We start from the raw sequence: 27,220 nt of genomic DNA, 5'->3' as shown, positions 1-27,220 counted from the left end.
AGTCACTTATCCTAGCAAATGTAGGGGCAAATGAAGAGATTCTGCCACAAACAGAGAGGAAAGCAAGGACCCTTCCCCAGGATTGTCTTCTGACTGCACACCTGCACTCTGGCAAATGCACGCCCCCCACACACACACTAGATTAAATTAAAAAGTAGTTTTAGGGCTGGAAATATGGCTTAGTGGTTAAGACACTTGCCTGCAAAGCCTAAGGACCTAGGCTCAACTCCCCAGAACCCATGTAAGCCAGATGTATGTACATGGTGGCACATGTGTCTAGTACTCATTTGCAGTGACTAGAGGCCCTGGTATACCATTCTCTCTGTATCTCTAATAAATAAATAAATAAAATAAGTTGTTTTAAATATATAAATATTTAAAAGTGTTTATTGATTCAATGATCTAGTCAAAAGGTAAGAGCCTTTAAAAAACTCATTCTCATGCCTGTATCAATGATGCAGCTAAAATAGAACAATAAAGAAGGATGAAAGCAAAAAATGTACAAGCTATACTAGACAAAAATTAGCATGTTTTTGCATAATTACTAGTAACACTAGAGAACATATGACTATCAAAAAGAAGTATTAGCATTAAGGGGAGTTATTCTCTTGACAGTGTCAAAATGCAAGAAAAAGGAACTCCAAACAACAGTGTATCTAAAAACACCAACTCAAGATATTAAAAAACAAAAATGGACAAAATCAAATAGAGATACAGGCAAATCCATAATCACAGTAGGAGAACTGTAACAACCCTGACATGATATTTGATAATTAAAAGTAGTTACTACCAATAAAAGCAAAATTAAAATTCAGAAAGGACACCGATTTGCACCCCACGATTAACAGCTATAACTCAATGGACATAAATAGAACATGGTACATAATAATGGATTCTAATTATCTTTAGACATACTTGGAACATTCATAAAACGACAGACTAAGGGCTAGAGAGACCATTCATTCACTGGGTACCGTGTTCGCTATGCAAGCACGAGGACCTGAATTCTACCCCCAGAAGCAATATAAAAATGCTGGGTATGGCGGCGCATACCTGTAATCCCAGTGCTGGGGATGAGAAGACGAGAAACCCCTGGAGCTCACTGGCCAATTCCAGGCCAATGAGAGATCCTTTCTCAAAGAGAAGTGGATTGTGTTCTTGAGGATAATACCCAAAGTAGTCTTTAGGCACGTGCACGTGAGCGCTGTCTCTCTCTCTCTGTCTCTCTCTCTCTCTCTCTCTCTCTCTCTCTCTCATATGCATGCACACACGTATGTATAAATGTGTGTCCACACATACAACCACACACATGAATACCATATCCACATAAAAATGAGACTACCTCTTTCATCATAATGTAGTTAAATCAGAAATCATTAACTAAATAGTAACTAGAAAAAAGTTAATCTGGAAATTAAAACACATTAAATAACTCATAGGAAAAGCAAAAATCATGATAGAAATTAGAAAATATTTAGAATAAATATGAAAGTGTTATATGTCATAAGTAACAGGACATAGCTGAAGAAATAGAGTTATATGATACATATGTGTGTGTGTGTATATATATATATGGAGAGAGAGAGAAAGAGAAGTGAGAATTAATGCTAAAGCATCAAAACAAAATGTCAGAACAGCAGAACCAAAAAGAGAAAGTAAAATGAAAGAAATAATAAGAAACAGACTAGAAATCAAAATCAAACCTGTACACGAGAAGATCAATAGGAAAAATTGGTTTGGGGGCAGGACTAATTAAATTGAGAAAACTTACAAGGCTTCTGAAGAGGAAAAAGACAGAGGAGACAGAAATACACAAGATAAAGTATGAAAATGATGCAATAGCGTTTCTACACAAATATCAAAGTTATAAAGAAGATATTATGAACAATCTGATGCCAACTAATTTATAAGTCAAGATAAAATGGACAAATCACTTGTTAACTTTTAATCTTGACAAAAAAGAAACAGAATTTGAGTACTTCTGGTACAGCTAAAGGAATCCAATATACAAAAAACATCTCCCATCACCAAAAGCTCCTGGCTCAGATAGCTTTATCCTTGTGTCCCATTCAAGGAGCAAATAATACCAGCATTACATAATCATCCCAAGGTTTCTCATGCCTAGAATCTGGCACATTGTAGATTCTTGGATAAATGTTTTCTTCCCCACTTTCCCTGGTGGCAAAAAAACTGGAAAGCCAAGTGTTGGACAAGTTCATAAGAGAGTTCAAGGGCTGGAGAGATGGCTCAGCAGTTAAGGCACTTGCCTGCAAAGCCTAACAACCCTGATTCAATTCCCTAGTACCTATGTAAAGCCACATGCACATGAATCTGGAGTTCATGTGAAGTGGCTACAGGCCCTGGTGCACCCATTCTCTCTCTCTCTCTCCCCCTCCCTCCCTCCATTTCTCTCTCTCTCTCTCTCTCTCTGTCATCTCTGCTTACAAGTAAATAAAAGTAGTTTAACCAAACACCAGGTGGGTAGCCTTCACTAAGTACTCCACATACACACCCACCCACACCACTTAAGTTTCACTCACCAAGTGGAGACCCAAAGAAGCTTCTTCTGAAATAGCACAAGTTCTTTTAACTTATTGTACTCCTTTTTTTTCCTACCCAAATTTCACAAACTCTAAGGAGTTACCATTTAAAAATCCTCACACAGACAATTCCTTATCAGGAAGCCAAATTTAGCTAGTTGTGAAACTACCAAGAAATTAAATTACGCAGACTAGAGGGTTTTATATTTTGGGGAATGAATTCCAATAGCTCTAACAACTTCCATCTTTCAAGCGGTAACTCCATCTCCTGTCTCATATGAAAGGTATCAAGGTCTCTGCACACCCATTTAATCCTGTTCTCAACATGAAAGGCTGTCAGAGCCAGGAGAAAACCAAACTGCTTTGATGAATTATCAGAAAAGACATAGAATTGATTCTTTTACTCTGTCTTCTGAAGCAACAACTGCTCTATGGTAGTCTGGGTAAAATAAATATTCCAGAAACCTTCTTACCTTAACAACAGTCACATCCATGCCAGACAAATGTAAAATTGGAGCAGCATTTTTTTCAAATAGAGCTCTGGCTTTGCTATAAATAAAGGAAAAATAGAATTATTTCAACATACTATCTCAAGATGAAGACTAAAATAATCCAACCTTCATCTCTAGAGAACACAGATTCCCTATACTTGTTCAGGCATAGTAAGTTTAACAGTATGTGCATTGTCATGGGTAAAGAAATAGTTTGTCCCTTATCTAAGAGAATCAGCTTTTAACAAGATGTTGGCAGTGGTGTTAGAATGAACAAAGATTAGACTTCACTCCAAACAACAATGCTTGCTCTACTCAACATGCATCTACTGAGCACTTAGTGAATACTATACACAGGTAGGGGAACAGCTACAACATGACAGGAGAGCACGCTTCCCATCCTCGTAGAGCTTACACTCATGGTACACTTACAGATTCTAATAGAATTTACTTGTATTCCAGTGGAAGGAGGGAAAGATTACTGTAACATTATTCATATGGCAAAGGAAAACAAAAGAGGATAACTTAATTCTTTTTTCTCCTTCAAGGAAGGGTCTCACTCTAGCCCAGACTGATTCACTATGTAGTCTCAGGCTGGCCTCGAACTCACAGTGATCCTCCTGCCTCGGCCTCCTGAGTCCTGGGATTAAAGGAATGTGCCACCACACCCAGCTTTTTAATTCTTATTTAGCAACAAAACATTTTGGAAACAGCTTCAAATACTAATCCTCTTTTGGTTATACCTCTTGGGGACAGACCAAAATTCTTTTCCATGACAGTCACATTTTTGCAAGGAAATTTCAAAGTTATATAGTGTAACTGCAGAATAATTAACCAGAAGCTGGTATGAAACTCCCAGGCACTGTTCCATAGCACTGTGTTCCCATACCACCTACTACACTGCTCCATTCACACCTCTCTCAGTGCACGATGATGACAGCTTTCCAGAACTGTCTTTAAGACTAGACTAGAAGTTATGCCAAACCTGATACTTGTCCTTGTTAATCCTTGAACTTGCTTCTAGGACTAAGTTCTGAATATTTCAAAGATACTTACTAAGTAGCTGATGAATTAATACACAAATGAATGAATGAATAAATCTGCCCAAATGTAGTCGGGTAAATTCTGAGGAAAAGGGAATGGCATGAGTGTGCTGCCTTATAATGAGCAATCACTCAGCAGCCTTTGGATGGGCTCTTGCACTTCAAAGTATCACATACGTCATTTTGGTATTAGATTCCTGTTCAATTCAGATCCAGACTTAAAACCAGGAGTCAAGGGATACAGAAACTGAAGTACACCCCTCCTTGTGGATGGCATAGTTATAATCAAATAAACGTTAGCACATAACAACTAGTTAGTTGGCCTTGTACTTCAGTATTTTCTACTATTAAAAGAAAACATGTGGTACTTCAAGCAGCATCAAACCCCTAACTTTTACATCCATATTTACTCAGGTTCTGTTGCAGTCACGCTCGCACTGCTGGCAGAAATCACCTGACCAAGAGCAGCTTGTGGGCAAAAGAGTTTATTTTGGCTTACGGACTCAAGAGGAAGCTCCACATTGGCAGGGGAAAACAACGACATGAGCAGAGGGTGGATATCACCACCTCACCAACATCAGGTGGGCAACAGCAATAGAAGAGTGTGCCAAACACTGGCAAGGGGAAACTGGCTATAACACCCATAAGCCCGTCCCCAACAATACTCTGCCTCCAGGAGTATTAATTCCCAAACAACCATCAGCTGGGAACCTAGCATTCAGAACACCTAAGTTTATGGGAGATACCCGAATCAAACCACCACAGGCTCCTTCCTCACAATACCATTGCAATAATGCATGCTTTACCTTTAAGGAGATTTGTACTAGAAATAAACACAAGGGTAACTAATGAGGAGGATGTACAGTCACATGCAGAAAAAAATTCACTGTCAATATAACCACTAAATGGCATACAGAACACAAAACAGTTCTTAGCATGAACTGAAAGAGAAATCGAGAAGATTACACAATTTTCACAAGAACCATCAAGAGCCTAATGAGCATATAATAAGCAAGCTAAGTATCCCTACCTCTTCTAACGCTTGAATGATTATCAGAATTAGCGTGAAAGGCTACACGGAAGTTCCTCCTTTCCATCTCACCACTTCTGGAGCTTACCCAACCAACAAAGGGCTGGGCTAGTGACACTGCAGCAACTCTGCACTCAGGGCGCTTCGCTGCTGGACCGGGAAGAGCACAGCAGCTGGGAGCAGATCAGATCTACCTCCTAAAGGCAAGGCTCCGGAAAAATCTCAATCTGCCAGATCAATCACAATGAATCTGTAAACTCCTATGAGTTTAAGAAAAATGGTTTGAACATTTGGTGTTTATTCACATCTTTATATGATGCATGGGCTCAGAAAAGCTCTTTAAAATAAAGACTTTTCTTAAGATGGATAAACAAGTGTTGCCGATAAGAAATGCATTATTTATTACATAATTAAGAGTGTAGCGCTACGGCAGTTTCTAGACCCAGACACACACAAAATAATCACTCCTTAATGTATTATTTATTAACACTAAACATGTACTTATCTTATTTCTTAAAGCTCTAAACCAGTATTATATAATGAAATAGCTGAACAATAAATTATAGATTATGTGTCAGGGCACAACCATGATGACAAAAATAGTGCAATTAAACAGTGAAAGCTTTAAAACAAAAATTAAATTTTTTTTTTTAAAGCTGGCGAGTTTCACTGTGGCTGTGCCCTAGACACAAGAAGGGATGGTCCTTGTTAAAGGAGACAATGCCTTCACGGAAAGACCTCTTTGATGGCAGTATCTTACCCTGTTATACTCATAAAAAAGAACCCGCTTTTAAAACTGTCAATACATTTATATGTTAAAACGTAAGGAGAACCTAAAATTTCTCTAAAAAATTAAGTTTATTAATTTAAGAGATGTGGGCTGGGGATGTTGCTCAATGGTAGAGTATATGCTTAGCATACAAGAGACCCTGTGTTAGACTTGCAACCCCAAAACAACCAAATAAAAGCAATAGGAACTTTCAATAACTAAGTATGCCTGATATTTAACATACAATAACTGATTTACCTTAAGGAAATCGGCATAAATTTCTTCACCAAGTTAGTGAAATTAGGATTTCTAATACAGTTCACCAAATAGTCACACTGAAGTAGGTTGAAAGAAGAGGTACAAGAGTTCTTGGAAATGTGGGAGAGCAAAATGGGGAATAACTCCAAATCTAGCCAGTCTCTAACCACAATAACAGCAAGCCTCTGTTCTCACGTTGATACAGAAATAATGCTTAACATCTCATAGGCATTACTTTATTTAATATTAAAGGCAGCAATTCTATATGGTCATGTCTTAAGGTATATATTATGTTTTAAGTTTATATTTGTGTAGACAGAGAATTTAGGAAGATAAACTCCTGTGACATCTTAGAGTTAGTGGACAGCAAAACAATATGCAGACCGGTCCATTGATAGCAAACCCACTGGGAGGGATCTGCTGCCTCTGCTCATAAGCCACAGTGACTGACCCCTCGGGTATTCTGCTTATATAATGTTGTGCTAGAACCTACATGTCAGTCTTATTGAGAACTAACATTAAGCAAGAGTGATTGATATGCATTATTACTGGTGTGTTCATGGGACACAGGAGTGGCTCTAACCAAGCCTACCAAATATTCTAGCAGGCAAGTAACAAGCCCATTTAGATATCTGTTTAGGAGGCTAGAGAGATGGCTTAGCAGTTAAGACACTTGCCTCAAAAGCCAAAGGACCCAGGTTCAATTCCCCATGACCCATGTAAGCCAGATGCACAGGTGGTACATGTGTCTGGAGTTCATTTGCAGTGGCTGGAGGCCCTGGCATGCCTATTTCTCTCCCATTCTCTCTCTCTCTTGAATAAATAAATAAAAATAGGTATCTGTGTAATCCATGTGTAAAACTCTTAGATGAGAGATATGATTTGTCCTCGTGTGTATGAAGTCATGCTCATTGCTTCCCAATAAGTACTTATAGAAACTGACAGGCAACGGCCATGCTTCATTTTACTCCTGGCAACAGTCATCTGATACTCAACATCGGGCCCCAACTATTCATTTTGTTGCTGTTTTCATCTTGATGTCATCTGGCTTAAATCTTATAGTATCCTATCTAACACATATTTATTAGTTACCTAATCCTCTGAAAAGCAGAAACGATTGGTCTAGATGTTGAGGACAAAAGAAGACATCACTTTCCCTCCTTCAACCTCTTCATTACATTGTTTCCTTCAAAACCACCAAAGTCTTTGCATTTACCTTACCAACTAAAAAAGAGCATCACCTGAATTTTTTTTCATATGATGTTTTTTAACTCTTAGTAACTGGGTTCCTCATACCCTCTTCCTGTCACACAGGACCTATATTCTAGTATGATATAGCTGGAACAATTGTGACTGACCATACATGCATCATTTGCTGCCAATGGCCCAATGGTTCTTCACACTTTGATTCCTACAATCTCCTCACATGACAGCTGTAAAGTCATTAGAATGCCCAGGCTGCTACTTGACAGTCCATGCCCGCACGTGAGACAGCAGGTGTTCTCCTCTAAGACCCCAGCTTGAGGTTTGTACCTTTTGGAAAGAATATTCTGCCCCATGAGACCACTCTGAATAGCTTATCTACAGAGATGGTGTAGCAATATATGCCACCTACCTAGTAAAACAGTTGTTCCCAAAGGGAAAACTTCCAAACAGGCAATCCTTTTATTTTCCCCCCAAGCTTCAATTACCTTTATCATTATTTCAAATCAGTGGTATGTTATACACCATGTATGACTTTTACTGCTACAAGAATATGGGACCTAGTTCTTCCAATTCCACACAATCTATGTCACTTATTCTATAGGTTTTTTTTTTTCCTTTAGAAAAATTAAATACATAATAAGTCACAAACTGAAGTACCCTTTGCAAGCTGCAGGATTGAGAAAGACAGTTGCTTTCTTGACTTGAGCATTGGGAGGAATGAGTTGGTTGCCAAACACCTAAAAAGGAAAAAGGAAATGTTTTCAATAAATGTCCCTTTTTTTTTTTACAGCTAGTGATCATATATATTCTTTTTTTCTAAAAGATTTTACTTCCAGCAGATATTTTACTTTAGAGAAAAAAGCATTCATTCATAATCTTACTAACAAAACATCATAAAATAACAAAAACATCTCACTTAATGACAGTAACCTCAATTCTGTATTAGAATAAAAACCCTGCTTCACCTACCACAGGCTAAGTATCTTTTCTCTATTAAATATAGCATTTTACAAACACATTACCTACTAAGAAAGAAGTTTAACTGAGGTGTCATTAGTTTTCACAGCATAAATTTTTGTCTCCAACTTATTACTAAGATGTTTCATGAAAAATCTATATTACCAGTTGGTTTTTACATTTCATCACAGACTAAACCCACTTCTCAAAAAGTCCTTCTCTCCATCAGCTGTAAGGATGAGCTCAAATCAAGAAGCAGAGAACTAGGTGTGAGGATTCAAAGTGTGAACTAAGTAACAGCTACTGCTGTGGTATCCACACTGGAATAGACAGTCAATGAAAAGAGTAAGGCTATGAAAACACCAAAAGTTAAAAAGTAAGGTCTTAGATGGTAGGAAGCAAGTTTGGGCCAAAGCAGCAATTTTTTTTAAATTTTTGTTTATTTTTATTTATTTATTTGAGAGTGACAGACAGAGAGAGAAAGAGGCAGAGAGAGAAAGAGGCAGAGAGAGAGAGAGAGAGAGAGAGAGGAGAGTGGGCGCACCAGGGCTTCCAGCCACTGCAAACGAACTCCAGATGCGTGCACCCCCTTGTGCATCTGGTTAAAGTGGGTCCTGGGGAATCGAGCCTTGAACCGGGGTCCTTAGGCTTCACAGGCAATCGCTTAACCGCTAAGCCATCTCTCCAGCCCAAGGCAGCAAAATTTTAATAGAGAGGAATAAAGAAAAAATGGAAAAAGGACATTATGCAAAGCTATTATACTATATATACAACCAATTCTGAATCTACTACCCCCAGTAGTCTATTCTCACCATTTATCCGTGCTTAAAAAAATAAAAAAATAAAATAAAAACGTGTTTCCTTCTGAACACTATTTTGTAAAAAGTACTGATTCACTGTCTTTCTGTCCTGTTTTCACTCTTAGAACTTAATATTTTGCCACCAAATCTCCAAATGTTATAATTTGTTCTTTTTCTATCCATACTGTCTTGGAATGTGTCCAGAAATGATTCAATTACTAGAGCTCTCTGGCCCACCAGATTTCAGAACTATATATAGCACTAGATTTTCCCCCCTTGTCCATATTTCAGTCTTTAGAACTCTTAACAGTATGTGAAATTTAAGTCTCAAATTCATAATAGATTAAGGAATATATGTGAAACTATACCATGAGATTAAAAAAATCATTCAAGAAGTTAGACTAGGGGCTGGAGAGATGGCTTAGTGGTTAAACACTTGCCTGTGAAGCCTAAGGACCCCGGTTCGAGCCTCGATTCCCCAGGACCCATGTTAGCCAGATGCACAAGGGGGCGCACGCGTCTGGAGTTCATGTGCACTGGCTGGAGGCCCTGGCGCGCCCATTCTCTCTCCCTCTCTCTATCTGCCTCGTTCTCCCTCTGTCTGTTGCTCTCAAATAAATAAATGAAAATAACAAAAAAATATTTTTTTAAAAAAAAAAAAGGAAGTTAGACTATAAAGAGAAGGCTACAGTAAGGAGAGAAAATACTAAAGGAAGCTTGTTCCTGGACAAGCAACACTGGATGAAATGCCGAACAGAAGCAGAGGCTTTCACCATAAATAGAAAAAAGGAGGATATTTGGAGCAGGAATTATCTCAAATTTACTATTAAAGTTTATTTGATAGTTTTCTTGATTTGATCATTATACACTGCAAATCAAAGTATAGTACTGAGCCCCATAATTAGGTATAATATCGTGCCAATTAAAAATAATCTAGGTCTGGAGTAATGGCTCAGTGGTTAAAGTGCTTCCCTGAGAAGCCTAAGGACTCATGTTCAACTCTCCAGGTCCCATGTGATGCAAGACACACAACGATACAAGTGTGCAAGGTCGCACATGCACACAGGGGGAGCACACATCTGGCATTTGACTGCAGGGCTGGAGGCCTTGGCACACCCGTTCTCTTGCTCGCTCTTTCTGTCTCTCTCACTCTTACATTTAAAAAAAAAAAAGGCAGTCTATTAGGCTTTTCTCAAAAAAAAAATTTTTTTTATTTATTTTTTTAAGGTAGAGCCTTACACTGCAGTGTAGGCTGGCCTGGAATTCATTATATAGCCCAGGGTGGACTCAAACTTGTGGCAAGTATCCTGCCTCAAACTCCTGAGTACTGGAATTACAGGTGTGAACCACCACACCTGGCTTTACTCTTTCTTTTTAAGTGTGCTTGAATTGATTTTAAAATAACTTGAAATCATATGACTGTACATTTAAGCAAAAATAAAATCAAATTCTTAAGACAGATTTAGAACAGTTAGATATCAATCATTAAAGAGAACAATTTATTAATTTATGAACACTGTCACTGTGATCCATAAAAGCATGTCAAAAACAAACATGAGGTTTGCCACCCCTTCTACTAAATTCTTTATCCTTTTGTCATTTTTAACTTGCATGTTTCTGGCATCATACACTTAAGTGGCATAACAAAACGACAACCAAGTCACAGAAACTAATCTGCAGGGTATAATGTACAAATGGAGAACAGAGCAAAATTAGAGTCTTAAATTTGAAAGGATTTATAGTTTAACTATAATTAATACAGCCAGCTAAATGAATGCTTAAACAAAATCCTACAGGACTGGAGTAACAGTGTGCATGGAACAAATCTGTGTGATAAAGAGATGGGCTTTAAAACTGGGAATCAACAATTTTAAGAAGATTTGACTTTTGGAGGGAACACCTGTTCTGAACCAATACCCTTGGGGGTTATTCAACCAGCAATGACTCCGGGTTTGGCCAGATCTTCTAGAATAACTGCAAACATGAGAAAATTCCCAGCTCTCAGCCAATCCAGTTAGGTGTTCTTGGGAGCCATCCAGAAGTAAACAAGTCTAACAGGGTGGGCGTTAGCAGTGCTCTCCACCAGATGCTTAACTTCTACCCGTTCTAATCAGGAGCTGGCTCTCAGCCTGATTCCTCTCCTGATGGAGGGAAAATAGCCAAACTGCACTGATGCAAGACCCTGTATAAATCCCCGGAGTAGCTGTGTTTCCTGCACTGTGAAGATAAGAGGAGTTTTAATTTTATCACAGGAAACAGTGTTACCTGAGCTTCTTGACAGGCTGCTCTCCTTAGCAGGTTATCACTATCAAAGCAAACAAAAGAGAACCAACATTAGCTTTCACAGCAGATTAAAAGCCAAACAAAACTCGTGAGTTAGAAACTGCAAGTGAAGATTTCTTATAGACCTGATAACAGGTCATGAACACATTTCAAAAACATCAAAATGAAACTTTGTGTTAAGTATTCCCATATTATGGTGGGTAGAATAATGTCCCTGACCCCCAAAATGTCCACATCCCAGAACCTGAGGACATGTGACTGTACAGGGCAGACATGATATTGCAGATGTGATCAAGCTTAAGACTTGAGACTCTGAAACAGGGAGGGTACCATGTTATCCCCTAGATACATCACTCCATACAGTCCTAAAGCAGAAACTGCTTTCCAGGGTAGAGCAGGCATGACTCTGGAAGGATGGCACTTGCCAGCCGTGAAGGTGGAGGGGCCTGTGAGTCCAGGAGCACGGCAGCCTCTCAAAGCCAAAAATCCCTGAAAGCTTATTCCCTAGAGCTCCCAGGATTGGCAGACCTTGCAGACACTTGTATTTTAGCCCATTGAGGCCTTTCTATACTATTAATCCATTAAATATAAAATAAATATTAATTCTACATTTAAGCCACTAGGTTTATTTAATTTATTAGGCAACAATAGAAAACTAATAAATGTATCTTGGATTTTTCTCATACAGTGGAAATTACTCAGGTTATTTGCCTAAAATAAGTTGATGTTTAGCTGCTACTGCTAATATTTTATCAAACCCTAACCCATTTTTATGTCACCATCAGAGACTCATGCATATCATAAATGGAATTTTTGTTAAAAGGCAAGATTTTGACTTCAAAAAATGAAAGCATTCTGTCAGAATACATCATCTATTTCATAGAAAGGTCTCCAAATGTGTCATCAGAGCACTCTGAATGGCTCTGGTTGCTTTCAAGGCCCAGAATCTTTACCTCATTTGAGTCTGTTCTCATGCAAATTGCTGGTACTACCCAGAAAACAGCTAAGAAAATTAATACCCAGAAAAAATGACCAATGACCAATGGGAAGGAAAAACTATTAAAAGGAAAAAGGGTTTTATTCTTTTCCTAAGTATATTCTCCTCCTACACATTCTTCATACCATCAAAGACTTTGGATTTTGCATATTCAGAATAATTTCAACTCTGATTTGAATATTTAAGGATGAATAAGAATAAAGGAAAATAAATAATCTATGGCTTTGCAACAGCTGTATTCAATGGCTGCCTGATAGCTTATTTACCATAGCCAGGCTGCAGAGCACCACTAAAATGGTGAACAATATGAAGCCCCAAGATAATATGTCACTAAAATTAAGAAGGCACTGGGACCTTAAAAGCCTATATTGTATAATAAGAGCTCAGGAAAATTGATCCTTTATGCAGTCTGGCTCATGGGGGAGGGGAGTCCTGGCAACTAGACTCACTCTTGCTTTACTCACCCAGGCCCAGAAGACAGGGGAATTGTGCTGCCTTCCCCTGCCCAATCCAACACTTGCAAGTATGTTCTGCTTTTCTCCTTTCTTTTCATCTCAGATCTCTCTAGGGAATCATTCCAATATTAGCAACTCATATACTATGAGGTCAATTCAGGGTGTAATATTCACATGTTTAAAAACAGTATGTTGGGCTTGTGGGATGGCTTAGTGGTTAAGGCATTTGCCTGCAAAGCCAAAGGACCCAGGTTCAATTCCCCAGGACCCACATTAGCCAGATGCACAAGGGGGCGCACATATCTGGAATTCATCTGCAGTGGCTAGAGGCCCTGGTGCGCTCATTCTCTCTCTCCCCGCCTTCTCTGTCAAATCAATAAAAAATACAATAAAATATTTTAAAAACAATATGTTGATAACCCTTTGCAGCTTACTTGACATTCTGCAGTCATTATCTGGTGTACAAAGTAGGGGTGAAGCACTGAACCCACAGTCACCTCTGAGTTTTAAAGTATTACTGGGTTCTTTGTAGCAATGTGTACATGGTCATGAAATCTCCTCTGGCCTGGGCAAACTTCCACCCAGCTCCCACACCCAACTGGAAATATGCTTCCTGCCTCTTGTGCCTGCATTCAGCCAACCTTCTGTTTTTAATGATGGGTAAAAGCTGCAGACTGGTCTCTCCAACCCCCCTCATTTCCTGTACAGCTTTCTTCCAGGTTCCTCCCACTATACAGGACAGAATTTTAAAGGACACTGGCTCCTCTGGGTGATGAGCAGAGAACATCATCCTTCCTTTGTTTTATCCATATAGACTCCCAGGCACTAGCTAAAGAAAGTCCCCCCAAAAGTGTATGAGAATATGTGGTAGAAACTTGGATCACTTTTTCCCTAAATTCTTGCTAGAAGTAAAATGTGGATGGCTTCCCAGTGAGTAACTGTATTAAAGATCTGAGGTCTCTTGAGTTTATTAATACAGCTTGATTTATAGGAGTGCTCTTCAAAAGCGAAAGAATTTGACTTTAATGTGCCAAATGGAATCCGCTGCCAATGCCATCTGTGAGAAAGCCAAAATGTCCACAAAATTAGATCCCACATAAGAAATCTCCATTATGATCATATTCAGCTTTAATACCCAAATGGTCTAAACCACCCTGATTTTATTCTCTGAAACAAACTATTTTTAAAAGTCAAACAAATTCTCAAAGAAAAAGTTTCTTGCATTAAGATACAGCAGTCCCTTGGTATCCTGAAAGGACAGGTTCAAGGAACTCCTTCCTCAGTGACCAAGTCATCACTCAGAATATTTAAAACTAGGGAAACACTATATATGCAAGTGGCTGTAATACTATACTGTTAGGGACTGATAAAACAATCTATACATGTTCAACACTGGTGTGTGGTAGTTTAAATGTATATCACCCAACAGATTCAGGTATTTTAATTTAAAAGGTAAGTGGGGGCTGGAGAGATGGCTTAGTGGTTAAGGTGCTTGGCTACAAAGCCAAAGTACCCAGGTTTGACTCCCCAGAACCCACGTAAGCCAGATGCAAAAGGGGGTGCATACTTCTGGAGTTCATTTGTAGTAGCTGGAGGCCCTGGTGCCCCCATTCTGTGTGTGTGTGTGTGTGTCTGTCTCTCTACCTACCTATTTCTATATATCTCTCTAAAATAAAAGTAAAAAAAAAAAATCTTTAAAAAAAAAAAGGTGGCTGGAAGAGATGTCACTGGGGGTGGATCTGAGTTCTAGCCTAAAGGTATGCAGAGTGCTTGAGCTCTGCTGGGTTTTTGGTTTTTTTTTTTTTTTTTTTTTTTAAGTATTTGTCAGTTTACTTGACAGAGGCAAATAGAGAGAGAATGGGTGTGACAGGGCCTCTAGTCACTGCAAATGAACTTCAAACACACACACCTCCCTGTGCATCTGGCTTACATAGATACTTGAGACTCAATCCTGGTAGGCTCCGCAATCAAGTGCCTTCACCAACCTCTAAGCCATCTTTCCAGCCCTTGCCTGCTATTTTGCTGCTGGTTTTGCTGTGCTGGTGGTGGTGGCTGGGTGACTGTGGCTCTCTGCTTGGATGTATGAAATGCAGCCCACTTCTAGCCGCCATCAATGGACTGCCCCGGATCTATAAGCTTCAAACGAAACCCTTCCTTTCATAAACTATGTCGGGTTTGCACGTTCATCCCAATAGCTTGGAGCTGACTACAACAAGGTGTAACTTTTTTCTTAATACTTTATATTGGTAGCTGTGAGAATATATAGATGTAAGATCTGTTGATAGGGGTGGCAACTAGATTCTGATAGTCTACAGCAAGCTCTGAAAACTACCTAAAGATTTTCCAAAATGTTTCAGCAACTATAACTGTGGTAGAACAGAAAATAAGTTAGCATATATAAGGTGATTAGTTACTATGTGGTAGGTATGTACCAACTGTTTTCACAAACTTTTAATCTTTGTAACTATCTTGCAAGCAAGAAATTAACACATAAAATAGGATGCTCTCATTTTTGCAGATAACAAAACTAAAGCTCAGACAGAAAATGACTTGCCCAAAAGCACAGTGTTACTGAGTGGTAAACAAGTGGAATCTAGGCCAACCTGAATACACACATGCCTTACAGCTTCTTCTTTGTCACAGCAGGCAATACTGAATGGGCAAACACTCGTTCAGATGCAGACTTGATAGCACAGCTACAATATTATCTTGCTTCCTCATAAGGTAACTTTTCTAATCCACATTCATATAAAGAGTTCAAGTACAAGAAAAATCCCCAAAGTAGTTGGTGAAACAATCTCAGAATGCTAGGCACGGTATAATGAACAGGACATGATCCTCCCCGTGAAGAAGCTGAGATGAAGTGGCAAAGAACAGCTACTATTCCTATGATGGAATGGTAACAAGTGCATTTGGTAAGTAGTATGTCAGAATAGGAGTCTGGGCTATGCTGGTGAATAAGCTCAGCATTCCCTGGCCTTGAGAATCTTGTAGTATAGAAAGGAAGAAGACAGTTCAACAGGTGACTACAGTACAATTTGTCTTTCTATGTGCTACATAAAAAAGAGCACAAAAGGGCTGGAGAGTTCACTTAGTGGTTAAGGTGCTTGCCTGTGAAGCCTAAGGATCCAGGTTCGATTCTCCAGGTCCCATGTAAGCCAGATGCACAAGGTAGCGCATACATCTGGAGTTCGTTTGCAGTAGCTAGAGGGCCTGGTGTGACCATTTTCTCTCCCTCTAATAAATACATGAATAAAAAATATTTTAAAAAAAAAGAGCACAAAAGGGGAGCATCTCTCCTGCCTCTGAGGGAATAAGAGAAAGCTCTATGCAGGCAGAGACACTAAAGCTGAGATGAAGGGGAGAAAGCAAATAAAAAGCATTCGGGCAAATATGGGAGCAGAGGGCTCAGTGGGTGCTGCACAAGCCTAATGGCCTGAGTCTGGACTCGCCAGAACGCATCTAAAGCCAGATGTATAGAGCAAACATCTGTACTCCAGCATACCTATGCTGAGGAGGGAAATACAAACAGAAGAATCCCAAAGCTTGTGGACCAGCTAGCCTGGCAAGTGCAACAGAAAATACCAAGAGAGATCCTACCTCAACAACAAGGAGGAGGCTGGGGAAATGGCTTAGTGATTAAGGCACTTGCCTACAAAGCCAAAGGACCTAGGTTTGATTCCCCAGGACCCACATAAATCGGATGCACAAGGAGGCACATGCGTCTGGAGTTTGTTTGCAGCAGCTAGAGGCCCTAGTGTGCCCATTCTCTCTACCTCTGCTTCTCTCTCTCTCTCTCAAATAAAAATAAAAATAAAAATAAAAACAAGGTGGAAGGCAAGGTGATACTCAAGGTTGTTCTCTGACCTCCACACATGTGCCGAGTGCATGCCCATTCATACACATGAACACACGTACATAATAAGTGCACACACGCAGTACACTAAGGAATTTGAACTTTATCCTCGGGGTCATAAAGAACCATTAATAAAAGAACTGATGTGCTGAGATTCAGGCTCTATAGAGATCGTTCTGGCTGCAGCCTGAAGGCACCAGGCTAAGGCAAGACTCAATGGGAGAAGACCGGGGAGGCGCCACCAACACTGCAGGCCGGGGACAATGACTGAAGCTGGGACTGTGGCAGCAGGCCCCAGAGAAGCCAGACTCCGCAGTTACTCCGCAGGTAAACATTCAGGGTGACCTGAAGAGAGCACCCAGAGACTGTGGCCACCTCCTGCAACGAGCAGCGCTCAAAGATGGACTGAAATAAGAATTACTGGTGTAGAGAGATGGCTCAGTGGTTACATGCACTTTCTTGAAGTAGGAATTACAGATATAGAAGAGAACCAAGTTTAGATCTGGCTCTATCAACCATTCAGAAAACAAAAAGAAGCCAGGTGTAGAGGCCTAGGTCAGAAATACAAGGCTACAGTGGCAGGCAGCACTCGGCTAAATGGCACGAGGAGAGTGGGTCAGATTTCCACAAGTAGGTGAGGAATAGAAAAAGAAGGGGCATCCTGAGCACTGGCACACGAACAACCGCCACCCAATGAACCTCAAGTAAACCGAAATTCCATTCATGTGGAAGTCAGAGGAAAAGTCTAGTGGAGAATGTAGGAGTAAGGCTAAGTTTTCCCTATTTTCTATTATTCATTTGATGTTGCATTTTCACTCAAAAAACTACATGTTTTGCTGCTCCTAAAAGACACTGGAAAGGATTTGTTTTATCCCTCCCTTTTAATCCAGAGGCTTCTAATTTCTAGATTAAAGAAATTAAGAATTAAATCTGAAATGTTCCCATAAATTCATGATTTGAGCACTTGGTGCCAGTTCACGGTGCTCTTCGGAAGGCTATGCAACCGTTGCAGTTAGCTTCTTGTTGTTGCGACAAACACCTGACCAGAAGCAGCTTCTGGGAGAAAAGGATTTATTTCAGGCTACGGAGTCCAGGGGAAGCTCCACCATGGCAGAAGCTGGCTCACTTCCACACATCCACAGCAGAGACATCACCAACACCAGCAAGCACCAACAGCCAGGGCTGAAGCTAGCTCTCCACACACCTACTGGAGCCAGACTCAAGATCCACCCCCAGCAACCTACCTCCTCCAGCAGGGCTTCACCTGCAGAAGGCTTAAATAGGAAGTTAATCAAAAATACCAGAGTCTATGGGGACATACATTTACATTAAAACCATTACAGGAACCTTTAGAGGGTAAAGAGTATCCAGCTGAAATAGTTCACTAGGGGTTGGCCTGGGAAGGTTATACCTGACCAGTGGGCTATACTCTCTTCCCACCTGATCCGCCACCATGTGAGTTCCACCACACGTTCCCACTGCCATAGACCAAGCCACTCTCACCACCATGCCTTCCCCACCATGATGCAGAGTAATCCTATGAAAATTGCGAGCCAAAATAATCCTTTCTTCCCTTTCTATTAGGTAGTTTGGTTACAACAATGAAAAGTAACTGATGTAACTTTGGAGTAAAAGGGGTGGAGACAAAGACAATACTACCCATGCCTCGCTTCTCCACACACAGAATTGCTTGTCTTATCATGCTTGCCTTTCTGAATTTAAAAACTTCTTAAAATTATGGATAATTTGCCATTTTCTCTTATACAACCCACAACACACTCTTGTAGATAGAGGGGACACAATGAAAACATGCTAATCAGTACAAATATTTGAACAGGAAAATTGACTATGTTCAGAAGGAAGAATTTTGTCCTGGAAGGAAAAACGAAGGTTATTCTTGGTATGAGTGTCTGGCATTCTGTAACCAGCAGAGCAGCTGGGACAGTGCTCAATGAAAGAGTAAGAGTCACTGTGGGGCAGTACAGGCTGAAAAGTCCAAACTGTCATGGCAAGCTTGCAGGTCAGGAAGAGCTCAGGGTGCTTGTGCTTACACATGTGTCTGTGCAGGGTGTAATGAATCTAGTACCCTTGAAAATCTAGATGAGGAATTCCTCTTGGTATATCAGGAAGCGTAAACAGTTCCCGTGCAGGATAGACTCTGAGTCTGGTGTTGCTGAAAAAATTCCAGACTGCTAATGAGTCAAAAATCTGAGCATGAACCACAAACCCTAATATCAAACACACAAAGTAACTCTATCCAAGTTGCAAGCCCATGCTTTTCTCACTACACAGGCTGCTTCTGGGAACTGATGTTAAATGCAATTTACAAGAGGTGCTCCAAAATATAGTGATATCAGAAAGGGTCCCCAAAGAGCAGCGCGGTGCTGAAATGAAAGTTCTTTGACAGAAAGAAATTAGAATCCTCTGGATTAGAAAATGAAAAAAATATCCGCTAATGACACTGCCCGAAGCTTAAAAGCGTATGAACAAGCCTGCTATGACAGGTAATAGGATGCTCTCAATTTATTCCAAGACATAAATGTTTTATTTATTACTGTAGGACTGCAAAATAAGATAAGTTGTTATTTCAATAACAACTTTACATGGAGAGAAAGATCACATGGATCCATCTTATTTCCCAAGAAGGACATTTCCCCTCTGGTCTAGAGGCAAGTTGTTCGACAATGCCTACCACCAGCTCTCCCTTGGTGCCTGAAGATGTAGTCTTTGCAGTGCACCAAACAGACCGCAAGTTTGGATGCTTATGCTGGCCCAGGCTTCCTAAGATAATTAATCATCACATTGCCAGTGGCTCTGCCCACCGGTTGTCCACGGAACAGCGGGGATGGAGTGGAAATGACAGCAAAGGAAAAAATGAATCTTAGAGATGTGAGAACGGAGGGAAAAGACTTTTTTCAAACTATACATTACAAGCCCTCCTCATGCCCCAGACCCTCCTCCCAAGCAGGGAATGACTACTGCAGAGCTTCTGTTATTCACAGGAACACAGTGACAATCTCTACCTCAGAAAAAGACACCTGATCCAGTGCAAGGAAACGCAGCCTGCTGGGGAAGACTGCTTAATCTCCCCTCCCAAATGAACACAAGTTGGCTATGACGAAGCAGGCCGTGCAACAGGCCAGAAAGAACATCAGGGCAGCAAGGCGAATGTGAAAGATCTTGAAGAGAGCCGCAAGGCCTTCTATTCTGGCCTTTCTATTTAAGTAAAGGATGTTAGTTTTTCCTGTTCTCAGGACCTTCTTGTGAGAGGCTACCTGCTACCAAGGACGTTTACATCTTCTAAGCTCTCTCAAGCACAAGACGATAAAGAAGCTTCCTACAGTTGTGAAAGCATAAGGGGCCAGGAAGAAATTCCATTAACAACCCCACACTAAGTGGTGACTGTCTTCACTGCAGTGCTCCCTGCAGGACGTAACAGAGAAGAAAGACACCAAGGAGAGCGACACGGGTAAAGACTGGCATCAAAATCCAGCATTCAAGTTGCTGAGTGAAACTTTAGCAGAAGCATAAGAAACTTAACAAGTTCTACCCACCAATGTAAAGGACAAAGGCCTGGTCTGGTGAAAAGTCAGGAATTTGGGGGTCAAATGTCACCTCACCTCTGACATTTTTTTAACAATAGGATAAAGCAGCCATGGCAAGAATTATTTGCTAAAACTAAAGATACAGGAAGGGAGAAGCTTCTACTTAGCAATGACATTAATTAAATGACTGTGAGGAAGGAGGAGCAGGTGTCACAAATAAATCGACAGTGAACAGTACTCCTGATAAGCCGGCCAAAATCCATAACCCATGCAATGCACAAAGTTTGCTCTTCACCCACAGTTATGAATTCCCCCCACCTCCGCTGAAACAGGGGTGCCTGAACCCTTACCGACGTTCTAAGGTTCGCAACCCCTGTCTCTACTATCTGTCTTTGTTTGTCGAGGTATGTGAAGGACCCAGAAACTAAATGATGCCATGACAGGCTTCAGTAGAGCGCTGCCCTGGTCAGGCCTGAGTTACAAGTTTCAGCTTCAACAGAGAAACAAAGGGGCAGCTGCCCTGCCCCCTGCCCAGGACACCTGAGACTGGCCAAAGACTCCCTGTCTCGACCATTCAAAGTACATACAAATGTTCTTTACTGCTTGTTGCTTAGTTACCTAGCTCCTGCCGCCAACCTTGCCTAAGAAATCATCCAATCATGTGCCCATTCCCTACTTCTTTGTTCAAATCCCTATAAAAAAAAAACCTTCCCCCCTGCTGCTCGGGGCTCTTGTAGGGACCCACTGAGTTGGTGAAGACAAGAGACAGAGCTTAAGCCTGAAAATAAAGCTCCTTGCTCTTGCATACGTGTTTGGTTCTCCTTGGTGGTCACTGGGGGCGCCGAGAACTGGGCATAGCAGTATGAAAGCCAAACAGCAGCCAGAGCAAACAAGTCCAAGCTTGATTTCCTAGAAATCTAAGGTGTTAAGGTTACAGGGCTCTTTACAAAGTGTCTAGTCTAGTGCTTCTCAGTCTCTCGTGACTCATCCTGATCTCCATCAATCAAGTGACAATGCAGAGTAACAAAGGTCACTATCTACGGCCCTGATTCCCATCTGGGCAAGACACCACCCCCCCAATACATACACTTTGTAAGTCCCAACATCAGGGCCCAGGTGATTTTGTTATGTTCTGTTCATTTAAGCAGCATTTTGTAAACTTTTTTTTCAAGCTTCTACAAAAGTAACTTATCATTTTACTTTGAAGACATTTCTGGCCCAGGGTTTTGCCCACTGTTATAAGTCATTATCCTGATTCTCAACATGGCATTATTTCCATCAATACTCTTCTACAGACATCCTCAGATGACAAAAATGGAATCAATCAAGCCCTGGCCAATGTTTGATCAGTCAACAACTTCATACTTTTTCACTGCACTGGTATGAAAGTAGCATCATATTCTTTATCATTCTTAAAAGTGGGCTTAGGGAAAAGCCCAGTAAGTCAGTTCATAACTTTAATTCATTAATCAAAACCACTTATCAGTCAAAGAATGAACTCTGGCCTTGATGGAAAGGCTTCAACTCTAACAAAATCCAAAGGCTACATTGAATAGCTCTAGTTAGACACCTAATCTTTCTCACTCTGGAGTAAGAAAATACAAAAACCACCCTTTTCCAATCTTATTATCAGATCCCAGGCACTTGGCTACACTTGTATGGAGCAATATATTACTAATGAATACTTCAAGTACCTCCTAATTTCTCAGGTTTTCTCCTCACAGTCTATTCCCCTTTCTGGACAGGACAGGAAATTACCTAACAAAGGATGACCTTCCCTAAGGGCTCTTCTATAACTAAGCTAATCATCTGGGCCTGCTGGGCAGGAGGAGCTCCATTCACCAGAGGATGGTTGTGAGGTTTATCCTTATAACCTACTGAACAAGAGAAATGGACCCAAGAAGGCTTTATCTTTCAAGTTCTTCCTCTCTTTTTAGAACACAAAATTACTTTTTTATTCTTTTACTGTAGCCTCGGGGTCCCACAAAATATTGTTTTCTCTTCCTTCCCCACCATCCTACATTCACAGAAGCACAGCTTACTTGGTTGAGTTCTTTAATGCTGGGGAAAGTCCCCATCTCTGGCTGGCGGCCATATTTCTGCTGAGGCCTCCTGTGCCAGCAGTGGGGAAGCTTTGAAGCCACTGCAGCACACCCTCTGGACTGAACAGCTACAGCACAGCCAGGAACTAATCACCCTAAGAAGATAGTTTTCATGGCTTCTTCCATTTTTCTAACTTCTCTTCAACTCTTCATATTTACCCCATAATCCATTTTAAACATTCTATTCCAGATACATTGGTTGTATACAGTAGGAAACATTAACTTTACTCAACAATCAAAACACTAACTTCCTCAGTTCTACTTGTTATTATGCATTTGCAAATGCCATTATAAGTAAATACATATTGAATCTCAGTTATGGACAAGGCATTCAAGTATATTTGCAGAGAAAAAGGGGGGGAAAAGCACTACCTAGAGATGATGAAAGCATTCAAGAAGAAAAGTATAGGATGAGTCAGACCCTTCCTATCTCTTTCTAAAAGTTCTCTACCAACAGACTCCATGAAATGGTATTCTCTCTAGGTTCCAGGCTAAATAACTGATCTGATCAATTAGACTACTACCATCAATATTTTGCTGTGCTAAAACATGAACTATTTGAGATATTGGTCACTACCTAGACAGGTGCTACTTTAACATCAGCCACAATTATTCCCTCTACAGTCCTTGGAACAACTAAAATTACTAAAAATCCGCCCAAAACATGTGATACCAACAAGACAAACTACAACCTAAATATACCTCCTGCCTTCATTCTTAGCTCCCACCCCCAGAGATAACATATAAAAGTTGCTTTTCTCATTGCTGTGACCAAATACCTGACAAGCACCAGTTTAAGGGAGGGTTTCTTTTGGCTTTCAGTTCAAAGGGATACAGCCCATCACAGCAGCAGTAGCTGGAGGCAGCTGGTCACATGGTGTCCATAATCAGGAAGCAGAGAGCCATGAATGTTTGGGTTGCTTTCTCCTCTTCATTCACTCTGGGACCCCGGTGCATGGAATAGTACCACCTACAGTTAGGGTGGGTTGTCCCACTTCCATTAACCGAATCTAGAAAATCCCTCGCAGATAGGCCCAAAGATTTGCCTCCTAGGTAATTCTAGATCCTGTCAAGTTGAAACATTAACAATCACAGGGAATAAAATTGAGGGTTTTTTTTTTTTTTTTTTTGCAAAACAAAAAAAAGACAAAGAAATCTGTTTTCCACATAATCTAACAAAGGAGTTGAAAGGAAAGGGAATATAATTAAACTTCATTGTATTTATGGGGGGGGGGGAAGGTTCCTCTATTCCCTATCAAATCTGGGCTGACAAGCATGTTATTTAATTGCCCATAAATGAGCTTCTTTAAATAGCACCCATTAATACCCCAATTTCAGCATCAGCTTGAGAATAGGGGATGGGGGAAGGAACTTTGAAATGGCTAAAAAAAAGCAAAACAAACTGCTTTCTTAAAAATTCAATAAGATCTGAAATTAGGAGAAGCCATAGGGGGAATAAACCTCCAACCATCCATCAGCTGGTGAGGCAACAGCTAGCAGCCAGTGCCCTGACCCCTGCCAGCCAAGCCAGAGACTAACTGAACAGATGTCAAGGTAAAGCATTTGCACTGTCAGAGCCCCAGAGACACTGAATGCCAAGGCACAAGATGTTTCTGACACCATAATCTGTACCAAAAGATGAGTCTAGTCAAGTGTACCTCATGCATAATTTAGCCCTGGCATCTAGCACATTCCCCAAGCACATCCTGCCAGGGTCTCAAATTTACCATACCTAAAACAGAATGTAAGACCTCTCCTCAAACCAATTCTCTTTGACAGTTTCCTTTTTTTATGTATCACCAATTATCCTAGTCTTAAAGCCAAATCAGAAAAACAAAAAAGCTGCCTCCTATGTTCCTCTGCTTCAGCAGGATACACGGTCAATCGGCTCTTACTGACAGCTAGCATCTGCCGAGGGCTACTTTAGGCACAAACAGGCACATCATCTGCCTCCCTTCATTCAATTCTTGCAATTCAGTTGCCATACAGATTACCCCTCTTATGAGGATAAAGAACCGAGGCTCAGGGGTTACACGGCGCAAGTAACTTGACAAGGCCACATAATACATAGCTAATAAGTAACAGAACTGAAACCAGCAAGTCAATGCTCCAGCTCATAGGCTCTTCAGAGTTATACTTCCCAATGAGCACCTCTCAAGCTTCAATGTGCTTTACACAGTCAGGTTATTTGGGGGTCTAGTTAACACACAGAGCAGGTTTGGGGCCAGGCTTGAGACTCTGCATTTCTACTGGTCCTAGGAGAGCTCAATGGTACTAGACCCTGGCCTACCCTGCAAGTAGCAAAACTCTAGATTCTGGATCTAACCCCTAGCAGACAATCCATAGGCGGGGTAAGGGCACAAATTAACTCACGGCTGAGGTCAGGACAAGGCACGTCAGGCAACACTGAAGGCCACAGGCACGCACGCACACACACAGTAGAGATATTCTAATACTGGTTTATAAAATAAAAGGAATATGAAAAACTATGATGAATACCATATCAATTATAAATAAAGTCAGGATGAATCTCTGGCCCCAATGTGACTCTGCAGTGTGGAGTAGTACATACAAGCTATCTTGCAAACCTAGAGTATAAACCTACAGAGCCCATGAAGTTAATCTATCAAACACTGTAACAAGCAAGGAATTACAGTTAAACTGGCAGAACTCTACAAGGATTTGGTCTGAGGGTCCAGTGCAGGTGCCCAGTCCAAATCATCTGCAAAATGACTAACCATATAAAATGCTGATGTTTGGGACTGGAGGGATGGCTTAGCAGTTAAGGTGTTTGTCTGCAAAGCCAAAGGACCCAGGTTTGATTCCTCAGTACCCTCGTAAGCCAGATGCTCAAGGGGGTGCATGTCTCTCGAGTGTGTTTGTAGTAGCTGGAGGCCCTGGAGCACTCATTCTCTCACTCTCTGTCTCTCCCTCTCTTTCTCCCTCTTTCTCTCTGTCAAAAATAAATAAAATGTTGATATTTGCTTGAGCTAGGTCATGTTACATTGAACTCATTACACTATTCTACATGTTAAAATTTTCCATGATAAAATTCTTTTTAGTTAATCCTTTCCTAAGGCATCTATAATATTTACTTTTGTACCCTTTGAACACATCTAGCACTAAGCTAGGTGCTATTTCCACTATGTATCCAGGGGTGTTATTGGTTCACTTAAATCTCATAGTAATGTTGAGATTTATTATACAGGTGAATAAAAGCAATGTTCCCTAAGCTCAAACAGCTTTCCTGAAATCAGATGCCCGGGAAGTGGTGAGAGTAAGACTGACCTGGAAACCCAGATGTTGAAGGACTATTATGACAAGCTCTCCTGTGATATACGGGCATGTCCTAAGACAACCTCAGCTCACAGTTCCTCACAGCTCTCATGGCACCTGAGACACAGTGGCCATTTTGAGTCATCCTGAGAAGCCAGGATCAGGACTACTTGAACTTGATTCACAGCTCTGATACACACTGCCTGTGTGACCTAGGCAAATACTGGCTATCTCTATTTCTTCACCTGAATGTGGCATTTAATGTCATGCTACTATGAGATCAATAACCACATCCTCCTCAAGTTACTAAGAAAATAAAAACGATGTCATAAATACTGAATCTTACAACCATGTCCAGCAAGGATAGTCAGTAGTTAAACGTTAACTACTGTGATCATTATTATTCAGTTCTCAATAAAACCGAACAGCACAGAGCAAACCCTGCAGGCAACCTCATGCAGGGGTTACCTTAATTTCTAAAAAAATATAAATAACCCGAGTGTGGTGCATGCCTTTAATCCTAGCACTTGGGAGGCAGAGGTAGGAGAACTGCTGTGAGTTCAAGGCTACCCTGAGACTACAAAGTGAATTCCAGGTCAGCCTGAGCTAGAGTAAAACCCTACCTCGGGAAACTGAAAAAAAATTATAAATAGCTATTTATTTTAATTTTTCAAAAAATTTCTTGACCTTAGAACTTGAAAGGAACCTCTCAACAACGCTTAGAAAGACCAGTATGTAAGAAGCATGATTTGTATTCATTTATGTGGAGGCAAAAATATTCAATATTAATAAAAACTTATGACAAGAATACCAGGAGTATGTCTAAAGAATAATTTGCTTTCTAAGCTTACTGGCATGGGATTTGTGGTAGCTGTGAAATCTTAAAACTCTTAATGAAAAGATACCAGGATTTCTAGCAAACATGTGAGGCTAGATACTCCACCAAAATGAATGAGAGGGGCTCAGGACACAAGCCGTGGTGGGCAGCAGAAAGTGCCAGAAGCTCTGAGCCAAAGGAGTGAGGTGCGAACGGGGAGTCAGAACACTGCCGAGCAGAGCCATCGCTACCTGCTGAGACAAGGGGCTGTTTCTCATAGCATTCACTGCCTGGTACCAGCAGCACTTTGTTTGAACTCCCAAAAATTATATAAAATTTACTCATACTATTAGCACTTAAGAAGTCTTATGTCTACACACTAAGCTACATGTTTTTACACTTGATATACTTAATCTTTCAACGATGCAATGAGATACTGTACCTATCCCCATTCCACGGATGAAGAATGTAAGGCTTTGAGAGCTTAGGGTCCACTTGCTAGCAAGTGTCACTACTGTCAGACTCGTGGCTACTAAAGGGGCTAGAAAGGCGTGAGAGAGATTCCAGGTAAGCTGCTGCTGTGATGAACGAGCAGCCAGGAACGTACTCTTCCCCGGGGACCTCAGAGAGCTCAAGAGCAGTTGAAGAGCAATAAGCAACACTTAAACTCTCTTTCCTCTCAGCACCCGGGGTCATTTCTCCTCCTCAGCTGCTCTCGGGAGCCGGGAGCCGAGCTGAGAGGCGTCCCCGCTGCTCCTGTCAACGACTGCAGCCTGCACTGGGGGAGATTTCATG

General features: G+C 40.8%; 1 protein-coding gene across 3 annotated transcripts in view; it reads right to left on the bottom strand.

Moving 5' to 3' along the window:
* The window catches only part of Agk (acylglycerol kinase), an 87,249-nt gene that overhangs the window by 48,189 nt on the left and 11,840 nt on the right, over positions 1-27,220 (bottom strand). For all 3 annotated transcript variants that reach the window (XM_045160801.1, XM_045160803.1, XM_045160802.1), the window contains 3 exons: positions 11,360-11,399; positions 7,995-8,074; positions 3,014-3,089 (listed from right to left, as the gene is read on the bottom strand). In XM_045160801.1, coding sequence (XP_045016736.1) covers positions 3,014-3,089; positions 7,995-8,074; positions 11,360-11,399 — 196 coding nt within the window. The remainder of the gene's footprint in view (positions 1-3,013; positions 3,090-7,994; positions 8,075-11,359; positions 11,400-27,220) is intronic.

The sequence above is a fragment of the Jaculus jaculus genome, chromosome 10, assembly GCF_020740685.1.
Source record: "Jaculus jaculus isolate mJacJac1 chromosome 10, mJacJac1.mat.Y.cur, whole genome shotgun sequence".
Taxonomy (NCBI): domain Eukaryota; kingdom Metazoa; phylum Chordata; class Mammalia; order Rodentia; family Dipodidae; genus Jaculus; species Jaculus jaculus.
This window is presented reverse-complemented; position numbering and strand designations above follow the sequence as displayed.